The sequence below is a fragment of the Urocampus carinirostris genome, chromosome 17, assembly GCF_059441175.1.
Source record: "Urocampus carinirostris isolate Australia breed hairy pipefish chromosome 17, RoL_Ucar_1.0, whole genome shotgun sequence".
Taxonomy (NCBI): domain Eukaryota; kingdom Metazoa; phylum Chordata; class Actinopteri; order Syngnathiformes; family Syngnathidae; genus Urocampus; species Urocampus carinirostris.
This window is the reverse complement of record NC_142365.1, coordinates 19,304,883-19,317,895: the sequence shown is the minus strand read 5'-3', so window position 1 is coordinate 19,317,895 and position 13,013 is coordinate 19,304,883. Positions and strand designations below refer to the sequence as shown.

Genomic DNA, 13,013 nt, shown 5'->3' with positions numbered 1-13,013 from the left:
AAACAAGGTGCAAAAACTCAAATGGATTAATAAAAGCACATACAAATATTTGTTTTGTCCTATTTCAGTATCATCATAATGGTCCCCTCAATAAAGATTTATGACAATTTTTCAAGTGATACTTGATGCCAGATAGATTCATATCATTGTCAAGCCTCTTGGGGAAAAACAGAACTTCATGTTGTGACTTTAACCATATTGTATGTTCTAAATCAACTTTGTGTCCCTGATCACCTACCGTTTACGAAATACTCAGAACAGACAGATACGATTTGGGTGTTAGGGCTGCTCTGCTAAGGCTCTGTAAGCATGTTTATTGCATCTTCACTGACATTTCCTTACTTCTCTCCCCCTGAGAACTAACTATAGCAGGAGGATGAAAAAAATATGCCTGGATTCTTCCACTTTCATTTGAACCGCCAATAACATAGATGTAGACATGTAGACCCATGATAACATCGAACCACGTCTGTTGGACCTATCCAGTATGGCTGACTGTCTACATACGGGTATCCATACAACATATTTGTCTCTAAAACTGTTACCCCAATTCAGTCAGATTGCTAGTCCCATATGTCATTTTTGAGCTGTGGTCCACATTCTGGTCCATTTACAGGCAGGGTCTGCAGCCCCTTTAGCCAGAAAAGCAATTTGTTTATGTGTTTGTGTGTTGTGTTTGTCTGTGTGTTTTTGTGGGTATTTGGCCAATGTGTGCCAACCTGCCCTATTTGGACCCAAATGAGTGTTGGAGATTTGCTGGCAGTGTAGTCCGAGTTGATCTGCAGCTCAGTGGCTTTCCAAGAGGGAATTCTATTAATCCATCTCTAGTATTAACTATACCAGCCGGTCAACTTAACATACTGGCACATTTCAGGCTACTGGATTTGTATAGTCTAAAGAATATTGATATTTCGGGTACACATATCGGGCACAATTTACACAATAAGGCAGAATTTTCTTTTGTCTTAAGTCAAGAATAATGTTTACTTATTTGAAATAGAGACAGTCATTTATTCTAGGTGACGTTATGCACAGTTTTTGTGTAGCATGACACTATTAAAAGGAAATAAAGGCCTGTTTCAAGTCCAGTCCAAACACCAACCCAAACTCCAACAAAGATAAAAGAGAAGAGTTTATTTGAGCGCATCTAAGAAATGCCAGTACCTGATGAATGAGCTGGGATTAATACAAAACTCAATTCCAATGAAGTTGGGAAAGTGTGTTAATTGCAAATAAAAATTGATCCAAGTAAATTGCAAATTCTTTTCAACCCATATTTAAATGAATGCACAGCAAAGACAACATATTTATTGTCTTCACTCATAAACTTTATTGTTTTGGGAGAAAATCATCAACTCTGTAATTTGATGACAGCAACACGTGCCAAAATAGTTGGGACAGGTGTCAATAACTACTCAGAAAGTGGATGAATGGAAATCAACCAACTATTTGCAGGTGAACAGATGAATTAGCAACAGGTGAGAGTTGTTACTGGGTATAAAAAAGGGAGACCCGAACAAGCTAAGTCATTCACATGCAAGGATGGGGCGAGGTTCACCTCTTTGTGAACAACTGCGTGAGCAAATTGTTGAACAGTTTAAAAACAACATTCCTCAAAGTACAATTGCAAGGAATTTAGGGATATCATCATCTACAGTCCATAATATTGTGAAAAGGTTCAGGGAATCTGGAGAAATCACTGTGCGTAAACGGCATGGCCGTAAACCATTATTGAATGCCCGTGACCTCCGAGCCCTCAAGCGGTACTGCATTAAGAACCGACATCAATGTGTAAAGGACATCACCACATGGGCTCAGGAACACTTTGGAAAACCACTGTCAGTCAATACAGTTCGACGCTATATCCGTAAGTGTGGGTTAAAACTTTATGTTGCAAAGCGTAAGCCATTCATCAACAACATCCAGAAACGCCGCAGGGTTCTCTGGGCCCGAGCCCATCTAAAATGGACTGATACAAAGTGGAAAAGTGTTCTGTGGTCTGATGAGTCAGTTTTCCAAATTGTGTTTGGAAATTGTGGACGTCGTGTCCTCCGGTCCAAAGAAGAACAGAACCACCCAGACTGTTATGCACGCAAAGTGCAAAAGCCAGCATCTGTGATGGTATGGGGGTGCATGAGTGGCCAAGGAATGGGTAACCTGCACATCTGTGAAGGCACCATTAATGCAGAAAAGTACATTCAGGTTTTGAAACAAAGTATGTTGCCATCCAAACAGAATCTTTACCATGGGCGCCCTTGCTTCTTCCAGCAGGATAATGCCAAGCCACACACTGCACGTCTCACGACAGCGTGGCTTCGTAGTAAGAGGGTGCGGGTGCTTGACTGGCCTGCCTGCAGTCCTGACCTGTCTCCCATTGAAAATGTGTGGCGCATTATAAAGCGCAGAATAAGACAAAGGAGACCCCGGACTGTTGAACAGCTGAAGCTGTACATAAAGCAAGAATGGGAAAGGATTCCACTATCAACGATTCAACAACTAGTCTCCTCACTTCCTAAACGTTTATTGAGTGTTATTAAAAGGAAAGGTGATGTAACACAATGGTGAAGAAGCCCCTTTCCCAACTACTTTGGCACTTGTTGCAATTATAAAATTCTAAGTTTATCATTATTTGCTTATGGAAATAAAGTTTATGAGTTTGAACATGGATAATCTTGTCTTTGTGGTGTATTCATTTAAATATGGGTTAGAAAAGGTTTGCAAGTCATTCTATTCTAATTTTACTGACATTTTAAACTTTTTCCCAACTTCAATGGAATTGACTTTTGTACTTTGAGTCAGGAGATGGTGACAGAGAGTAAGAACATTTCAAATTTCTGACATACCTTTTTCAGTGTTCATACAGTTTTAACCAAGTAAAATTCAAGACTTTTTTAAGACTTTTTCAATGCTTTTGAACTCAAATATAAGACCAAGTCGACAAAAAACACTATTGAACATGCAAAACAAAAAAACACAAATATGTCTTGCACACAATTCATGGTGCCTTGTACACGTTACCTGGCACAACTTTCAGCCATGGCAGAAAACGTTCACTTCTCATGGAATGGACACTTTCCCTTGGTCCAAAGTAAACATTCTTGTCCCAAGTTGCTATGTGTATTGCTATAGCTAAGACATGCGTTTGACTGAAACCACGTCATCGTTGTGATTCTTCCATTCTTGTGGTCACGCCATGTTGCCACTAAATGAGCTCACTATTATAAAAGACAATTGATATAAGTTACTAAATATTTTTACAAATGATCCCTTTAAGTGCAAGCCTGAGTTGCAAGTTACTTTAAGCTCGTCACCGCAAAATTTTGCTACTGTTGCACTAAAATGGTGAAAGTAGGAAGTCAAGTCCAGTTCAAACGCAAACCAAAACCCCCAAAAAGATAATAAAACAAAGAGGAATAGTTTATTATAGCGCATCTAAGAAATGCACAAGCAATATAAAGATCTTGACAGAGGCTGCAAAGATGACTTAAGCCAAAATAGGGCGTCAGCGAGTAGAAAAGTTCCAAATTCTGGTCAGCACATTTAAGGGATCTGTGATGCGTGAACCGTGATTAAAAATAATTTTCACATTTCCCTGTTTGGTTTGGCTAGTCATTGCATTTGTTGCCACAATGTAAAACTTTAATCAGGTATAAAAAACCACCCTCAGCTTTTTATTAGCAAAGCTGAACAGATCAAAGTTTCAGAGTTACAGTTTCTTGAAGTGTAAAAGTGTTTGCTTATATCATTTCTGAATAACTGAATTATTCATTCAGAGTTTTTCCATCGTTGCAAATAGCAGCTTGATAGATTGCTTCAGGTGCAAAAACAGACATTTAATTCAAAGCTTAAGGTGAATCAAGTGTTTTTCCATTCATGACGTTTTAAGCTTTTCCTCTACTTTGTCGACAAAGCTGTGAAATATTTTTTATCTTGTCGATTTAAAAACAGAACAAAGAGGCATTCAGAATTTTGGCAGTGGCCATTTTTAGAACAAATAGCACAGTTAATGAAAAAAAAAATCTTCATTATGACTTGGCAATTTTGTAATGACTTCACACTATTACTTATAACCCTAATGTTATGAGTTGCAATTGACAGAAGTTGACATAATCACTAATGAGATCATTTTAATCCATACATCTATTTTCTACTATGCTTCTTCTCCCACCAAGCTATCTTCAGGCAGTGGGCATGGTACCTATACTTTTGTAACATTAAACGGGTAAGGAATGGTGCATAAATTTTTCTTTACGAAAAAAGAAACTTTTTAGAGAGAAAAAAATGCATAAAACAAGTATTAAATAGTGAAAAGAAAGTAGCGACCCACCTTGCACTAGCAAGCGTGTTGTGTGTACGGCCTCTCCTTGGAGACTAAAGGCTCGACACGTATAGGCACCGCGATCCTCCCGGGCAATTGACAGCACTGTCAGACTTCCATCAAATACCTGTACACACAACCAATTTTTTACTGTCAGGATTTTTCTTCACTCCAATGGAATAATTACCGTATTTTTCTCAACATAAGCTGCGCTAGACTATAAGGAGCATTAAATTGAGACAACAGTTAGCGCTATTGTGTGCCTTTGAGTAAAACCGTTGGGCTCTTTATACACTTACAGTATATATTAATGCAAAAATTGCAAAGGAGTATGCAATCTGAATGAACCTTATGTAATAGCAGTGAGTGTGGCGACACTTTACCACTACACCACCAGTGGTACAGGTTGCCTTCGAAAACGCATTATAGCTTATCTTATTATCACACTATTTTTACTCACAGGGTCCCCAAAACACTGATTTGCAAAGTGGATTCTTATATGTTAAAGAGTCTCTCCACTTAATCACCTGTGCGTCAATAACCTCTCGGTTTAATGTGTATATGTACGTAAAAGAGCTCATATAGTATTTTGTTTAAGACATCTGTTTTCTCCATTCTCTAACATTTGTTGGTGAAGAGGCGGAGAAGTGCATCAGATTGCACTATGCAAATCAGTGTTTCTGGCACGGTAATAATAGGGTGATAATGAGATAAGATCTAAATGCCTTATCATCTGTTAACTGAACTTAGTGGTAAGTGTATGCACTCTCACCACTTCTCTGGTTTGGTTCTGGTTGCATTCATTATGCAAGTATATGGAAGAATCCTGTAAAACCTCGTTTGGTAAAGCATACTTATTACTGAATGCAATACCAATATTATCTAACGCAATATGCGGTATATGAGGCACACTTTCAATTTCTGGCCAAATTAGGGTTTTTGAGTGCGCCTTATAGTTCAGAAAATACGGAAAATTATCTTTAGTTCCCTATATTTTGGTGTATTTCTTTGACTCTTTAATCGCTTTTTGACAACATTTTGTTGCTTCTTTTTGGTCTTTCCTTGTCATCTCTTATTTAATTTTTCTTACACCTTTAAGTGCAGATAATTTATGATACATTTTTGCGTTGGTTGTAACAACTTCATTTTATCTATTGGAAGACTACTGATAAGTTTATAAATAAGATACTCAATTTATGGAGAGATGACATCAATGGATTTTGAACTTGTAAGGAGAAAAGGAGAAGACCCAGCCCTGCAGTAGTAAAATTTGGTCCCCTCTCTATGACTTTGTCATGTGGGCAAGGGATGGGAGAGATTAAGATCAGCATGTGTGTGTACAAGCTGTTGCAATTGTAAAAGCTTCTGAATATTAGTCAGTACGGTCCATTGAGTTTTGTTTTGAGAATTTTGTTTTTGTACTCTGCGTACATACTAATGCAAATTCAATTGTTGTGCTAGTTGATTAAGATAGACAGCTGTGGACAAAGTTGCGTCATATTCTCAGCCAAAGTGTTTAAATGTAGAAAAAAAGTAGCGGCATGTAGTCCGGAATTTCGGTAGATGTTCACGTCCACTTATTTTTTATTTTTGTGTATTTTTACGAATACTACTTATAGGTGTTTGTTTGTTGATGTTTTCAATCATGATACATAGTGTATGCATACCTTATACTTGGCACTAGTGACCAGAAGGTTGCCGTCCCGAAACCAGCTGACTGAAGGTTTGGGATTGCCAAAAGCGATGCAGGTCAAAACAATGCTTCCTCCCTCCTTGGCTTCAACATACTGAGGTGGCGTATCTGTGAATGTAGGAGGAGCTAAAAGGTTGAGAAAAAGCAAAGATTAAAACATCAATAAAGTGTTGAATATGTAAAAATTGCATCACAAAATTCACATCCATTTCCAATTATTATTATTATTATTATTATTATTTGAGGTGTCCTTAAAGGGACAATGTGTAATATATAATGGAGAGTGCCTCTAGTTGTACAAAACACTTTCATTTAGTAAAAAAATTGGTTTGAATACTAGGCAAAAATACATGAACTAAAACAACAATGTTATTAAAAAATAATAGAGAAATATGGATTTCTTTTACACAGTGAAATCCCACTAAGGGCCCTGACATGTTTGTCCGGCAGAATACCACAACGCTGTACTCTAAAACACTGGCCTTGCTTGCACCACACAACACAGTAACATCTAGTAGGGCAGCACGATTAACCGAAAACTAATCGATATCGCGAGGTGACATGGTTCGAGAGTGTAACCGCAAAACACTGCACATTTTTTCAAGGATTCATAGTTCCAGTTTTTTATTCGAGTGATGGAGTGTTTGGCCAACAAGAATTCTCACATTTTGTGGTTTAACAGCGCCGGCCAATCAGAAGCAGGTTTTAATGGCACTAGACAATTAAGGCTAGGGAAAGTTTGCAAGACGTGTGTGCACGACTTTGACAGGGTGGTGTAAGCTGCCAGTCAGTTTAACAGCCCTTGCGCAAATGGCCACCAAAACAAACGCCACAGCTCGTAGCTTTAGTGTCTCGTTAGATTGAAAATAAATACAATAATTAAATTGTGGAATGTCAGAAAAAGCGAAAAGAAAAGCTGATCACCAGCTGATGCTGATTTCATTTTTACATTTTTTGGGATGGCATTTGAACTCTATCTGAAGCAGGCCTTTTCTTACTTTCAACATTTTCATGCTTCACTAAAAGCAAATGGGGGAAAAAATGCGGGGACAAGCATGAGATCAGTCTCCAGCATCCCCGCAAGCCCCTATTGCTCAAACCGAATGTGTTTTACCCCGAACAGCGCTGAAAAAAAGAGATAAAAGCAGATAGGTACAGTGGAAAATAAAGCATAAGGGCTCTTTGAACTCAACTCAGTTGGACATTGTTAACACACACTTATTTGAGAAGATATTAACCTTTTTACTTTTTAAGAACAAGGCTAACAACACACCCCACCTTTAAGTATTCGTTAAATTGTTTTGCTCGATTCGCAAAAGAAAAAAAACAAATAACTTTTTAATTGCTCAGATTTTTCTTACCATTGACAGTTAGATAGACCCAACTGCCATTGTGGAAAGTATCAAACTGCTTCTCCAGCATCAGCACCTTACACTCATACCAGCCTTGGTCATTTGAACGAATATTTTCTATCCGCAGGGACGACTTGCCGTATAGACTGGCCCGGCCTAGAGAAAAACACATAAAATCAAGATGGCAGACGGCTATGAGAGGCCAATTGAGAAGTAAATCATACTTGCTCTCACATTCAATATCATACTCTTACACATGCACAACCATACTCCCATACAGACACAGTCATACCCACTACTATACTCTCTCACATATACTACTTTACTCTTATACACACACGATTATAGTTTGACAGTCACACACATACTACTATACGCTCACACACATATTAGCGTACTCCCAAACACATACTCCTTTACCAACACACCAACTACTATAGACTCTGGTACAGACTACTGTTGTATTTCACTCACAATTAAAATTACTATCACTATAAGGGTTTTTCACACCTGGTGTTATGATCACCTCACATCTCAGTGTTGGTTTACCTGGGGTACTTTTGGTAACCATGGCGATGCACATTGATCTGAAGTTGTACAGTTCGACATCAAACTGGAGCTACCAGTATAATAGTATGCATGAGACAATATAATAGAATATGTGAGAGTGTAGAAGTATGTGTCTGAGAACGATACTATACCCTCTCATGCATAGTGCTATGCATGAGAGGGTATAGTAGTGTTTGTGCATGGATATGACTGTGTATGTAAGAGTGTTTAGTTGTGCATGTGCAAGAATATGACGTTATATGTGAGAGCAAATACTTGTCAAACGGCCTCTCATCGTCGGGTACTTTGATGTAAATTAGAGAGGCAAACGTGTCTCAACAAAAAAAGTCAAAAGATGAAATACGGCAAGAGAATATTAAGAAGCAACTAGAGCTTCAAATAGCTGGAATATAAATAACTGAGGAGGCAGAGTGTGTGTTACAGTTCTATGTCACATTTGTGTGTGCCACCCTTTTTCTGAGCAGCACTGCAGCAGCATTAACATCAAAGTGCAAAACTGACTTGGGCCATAAATACAAAATGAAACCTGTCAGCTTGAGTAGGGCTCACATCTTCTCATCAGCAGAGCGCAGTGTTTATGATATAAGGACAGGACATAAGTACCTGTATAGAAAGTACAGTGTTTCCCATAGAATTTTGTGAGGCCCCCGTGGGTGGACAATCTAAGCGGGTCCGGGGGCATGCTCTCAGAAAGAAAAATTCAAACGCATCGATCTGGTGGAAAGGGCAAAATTTAAAAAGCTTCATGTATGATGATACTAATACTTTTTGCATAAAAATGTCATGATTGTTGAATAATTGAACCGTAACCCCTTGAGCTAGTTTAACTATCTATCTATCTACCCTGGTCATATCCCTCCAGAGGGGTGACAGACAGCAAGACAAACACATACAAAACAAAGAAAATAAAAAAGGGGAAAAGTAGCAAAAAACCACAAACACATTTTTTTGGACCATGGCCAGCCCAAATGTCCAAACACCCAAACGAGTTAAGCACCTCGGCACCCAAATTCATCATGATTTCGTCCCTCCAGACGAAACGGGACACGAGAAAGCGGTTTTGTCACTTGAGTCAGGGTGACACAACACACTCTTCTGTTAAACAGCAGGGCCCCACAGTTTTCACTGGTTTTCCCCTGCCGCATCATACATGTGCCCTGCCCATCCATTAGATACTAATACTTTTTGCATGGAAATGTCATGATCGTTGAATAATTGAACCCTAATGCCATGAGCTAGTTTATAATTACAATAAACACAGCACAAAGATTTTAGACATTTTTGCAGTATACAAAATCCATAGAAATATTTCTATTATATTACAAGAGCGTTTTTTTCCGTCCAATAATTGTAAGACAGCGTACACAATTTGAAATGATCAAAAAACAAATAAAATCCAGAGAAAATGTATTGTAGTTGACAGGTATGCACGGTCCTTTTCTCTGAATGAAAAAAACGTCTACACCACACTGAGCTTGCAGTTTATCGAGCTTCTGGTATGGGTGTGCGCATAGATTTGGCCCTCACTTCTGCTGGGAGGCAGGATGGAACAGCAGACCAAGTAGGGAGAGGTGCTAAAAGTCTTCCTGTCACTCAAACATTCGGGCATAAACTGAGTTTGCTGAGGGCGCTCGGAGATAGAGAAGGGCAGCTCGATTTTCATAGCGAGCGGCGCTCTTGAGGAAATGCATAGCACAAATACAAATCATGGCATTTCAATAAAGCTGGTGGAAAACATTGAAGCGCACAGGGAGCGCAGTTGCTGTGTTTTGCGGAAACGTGGCTCACGTTTAGCATTCCGGACGCTAACGTGTAGCCACCCGGAGCTACCCGGAGCAATCCGGCTTCAACGCCGCTAAACAGAGACACGAAAACCGGGGAGAATCGGAGAGGAGGCGGACTTGCTAACACGAGGTGGTGTATCCCTGGATTTTCACAAAGAAAAGTTTTCCATCTGCCGCAGGGATGTCGAAATTTTGGACTGGCGTGACGTCATCCACTTCGCTACGAGCACCCCTAGGGCATCATGTTCATCTGTTAATAAACAACAGGGTAGACTGCTGGAAGTGTGAATTTCCCTACGGGGATGAATAAAGTATCTATCTATCTATCTATCTATCTATCTATCTATCTATCTATCTAAAGGTTATTTTGATTAACTTTGCATTTATATATATTTATTATATATTTTATTAATACAAGTTTATGAGACTCTGGCGGGACAAATTCAACTCTAGCAGCCCGTCAGTAACTTTCTATGGTATGGGAAATACTAAACTAGTATTTACAGTTGCCAAATGAAGTCATTTATTTTTCTAAAATTATTTCATTTGCAATTTTTTAGAAGTATTTAAATAACTTTTGATCATCAGTAACCTCATTTTACTTGAGCCTCTAAAGAGAAAAATCTTCACTAATTAGCCTACTCCTTCTTGAAAGAAGACTGTAATTTGCATTTGATCCAAATAATGATTTGCAAATATATATTCAGAAACCATTGGCCCAAATCAGTAAATAATTCAGTTATTAAAAGGATATTAAACAAGATCAAGCCCCTTTGTTTAATAAACAAATCAGTGTTTCTAAATTAAATCCGAATGTATTTGTAAAAAACTTTTGAGCCAATGAATGCCACTAAAAGTGCTGTATAAAAAGTAAATTGTACAATAGAAAAAGAAAATCCCCTACTTTTTCCCCTATCCAAAAACTCGGAAGACCAAAAACACGGAAACACAGAACCTTTAAAATAAAATATGGAAAATAATTAAAAATACAAATACAATGTAAAAAATAAATACGATTATGGGGAGGCACCAACTAACCATGTGAGGAAAAGGACCAGATGGGGGCTCATCCACACTGATAGTGATGGCAGCAAAATGATTCTCAGCCATCAAAACATACGCTACCAATGTTTGAAACACAGAACTAAATAAAAAATCAATAATCATTTACAATAAGTTAAATAATAACCACACACACTTAATTGAAAAATACAAGTTTATCTGATTCCTTAATATATGGTTGAATAAATCCAGGGTCCCTCAGTGCTCTATAAGCCTAACAAACCAAACTTTGCTGTCCTTATATAGATAATTGTAATAAAATAATCTGCCAAACACCGAATAGGATTTGATGTATGTTGTTTACTCCGAAATCCCCCTCTTCCCCATTTTTTCCCCATTCTGATCCGTCCTTATCAACCAAGCTTTCAAGTTTATGTGAACAAGAGGGATACGACTAGATCCTACTCAATTCGAACATTAACGGGGTGTTTAATATTTTTCGTTTTTGTTTGTTCAACTTCTATATTTTGGATTGTTACTTGTTTGTACAATCAAACAATACAATAACTAATTATTAAGATATTAGCTAGCGCCAGCCCTAATAGCAAAGAGTGGTCAAAATGGGATCGATGAAAGTTTGCTGGATATTCCTTTTACAGTATGTGTCAAATGTTGAGTGGTCAGTTTCAGGGTTTAAAATTCATTTTTTTCCATGCCATCTGGTAAATGGATGATAGCAGATGGTCTTTTGGCAAAAAGGGTAAAACAAAGGATTTCTGGGAGTATATGCCTACTCAAAAGCATCCGCATTATCAAAGTCAAGCTCTGCCTCAATAATCCCTTTGGCCTCTTTCGTTCTTTCTACTTAGTGATAGTGACTATTTCGGACTCATTTTGCCTCGCTTCATTCCTTAAATGTGTCTGAAATTTGCAGTGTTTTTAATCCCCCCAAAATTATACTTTTGGTCAGCTCCGACATTTGTGTGTCATTTTGAGGAAACTGTGACCGATTTAAAGTTTTGACAACATCTTAACCTTCACGATTGTTTTCGTAACACTTGGGCTCATTTTGTTGTCCTTGTTCATTTTGCCCTTCTCTTGTCTTTAATGTAAAATCACGTTTTTTTTCAGTTTGTTACATTCACCCACATCACTAAACACCAGTGTGATTATTTACTGGCAGTTCATAATATGTCATAATCCTGTTTGAGATGCTTGCTTTCCTTCTCCATTATGTTCTGTAGGCATTATTCTGATGCTAGTTGATCTTTATTTGATCTTTATAAGCAATGACTGTTGTGAAAAGTTGCATTAATTTGTTTCATATATGAAAATGTATCTTTTGTCCGTTATGATCTATGCTTCATGCTTTGGAGCTAAAAAATGTGTCAGATGAATGTTTCACGGGTTAGCTCACGAGAATGTTTTGACCAAAGTCAGATGATTGTATTAAATGTTAACCTCACGAAGATGGGTCCTGGGCTATTAAAGTGTGAGATCTTTATTGTTTGACAATGCTTGCTCTGTAAGTGATGTTTCTATGTCATAAAGTACTAGCGCGTCCCATTAACTCTGCATTTGTCTCCAAGTTCTTCTGACCCTGAAGTGACATGTTCAACAGCACAATATAAACACTGGCTTTAGCCAATTTTAGATGCTTGGATTGCCAGGGAGCCACAAAATAATTAGTCATTGTGGTGTTTTATAGCTGTCTAAATCAATAATTAATCACCTATTTTGGATACCAAGACATTTGACGTGAACATGTCCTGGCCTACTGCTGGTCGTAAGAGCATCTCCCCTGCAGGTCCTAATGGCCAACCAGTTGTAAAATCTAACAGCTGCCCTCTGAGTCATGATCAGTTCAGTCACTACAAGTGACAGTTATGTCTTTATACATATCTTAAATGCAAATGTTTAAGAACCATGTGAAGATACAGCAAGCCGGTGTTTTCAAGAAGGCGCCAGTAGACAACTTGACTAATTCTCATGGAGCTCATCAACCACAGGAAAGACTTCTTAACTTCCACCAGCCGTAGGTTTTGGACTGTGTTTGTGTTGCCCGTTTTCTCACTTCCTCCACTATGAAGAGCGCTTTTTGTTATTCCCTTTACCCCCAATAAAGCTGTCAACTCCTCTCGCGTGTAGAGGGCACACCTGATTAAAATCCGCATGCTCAAATTTAAGAACTACAGAGGTATAAATTTAGTTCATACAAGATTTAAAGTCGCAGGTCTAAACAGACAGAAAAATGTACTAATTCACATCCATTTCTTACATTTTAGGCCTGGCGC

General features: G+C 38.2%; 1 protein-coding gene across 1 annotated transcript in view; it reads right to left on the bottom strand.

Moving 5' to 3' along the window:
- The window catches only part of LOC148349446 (protein turtle homolog B-like), a 71,481-nt gene that overhangs the window by 45,689 nt on the left and 12,779 nt on the right, over positions 1-13,013 (bottom strand). Inside the window, exons 3-5 of the mRNA XM_088320413.1 lie at positions 7,373-7,519; positions 5,986-6,137; positions 4,328-4,445 (exon numbers count right to left, since the gene is read on the bottom strand). Coding sequence (XP_088176539.1) covers positions 4,328-4,445; positions 5,986-6,137; positions 7,373-7,519 — 417 coding nt within the window. The remainder of the gene's footprint in view (positions 1-4,327; positions 4,446-5,985; positions 6,138-7,372; positions 7,520-13,013) is intronic.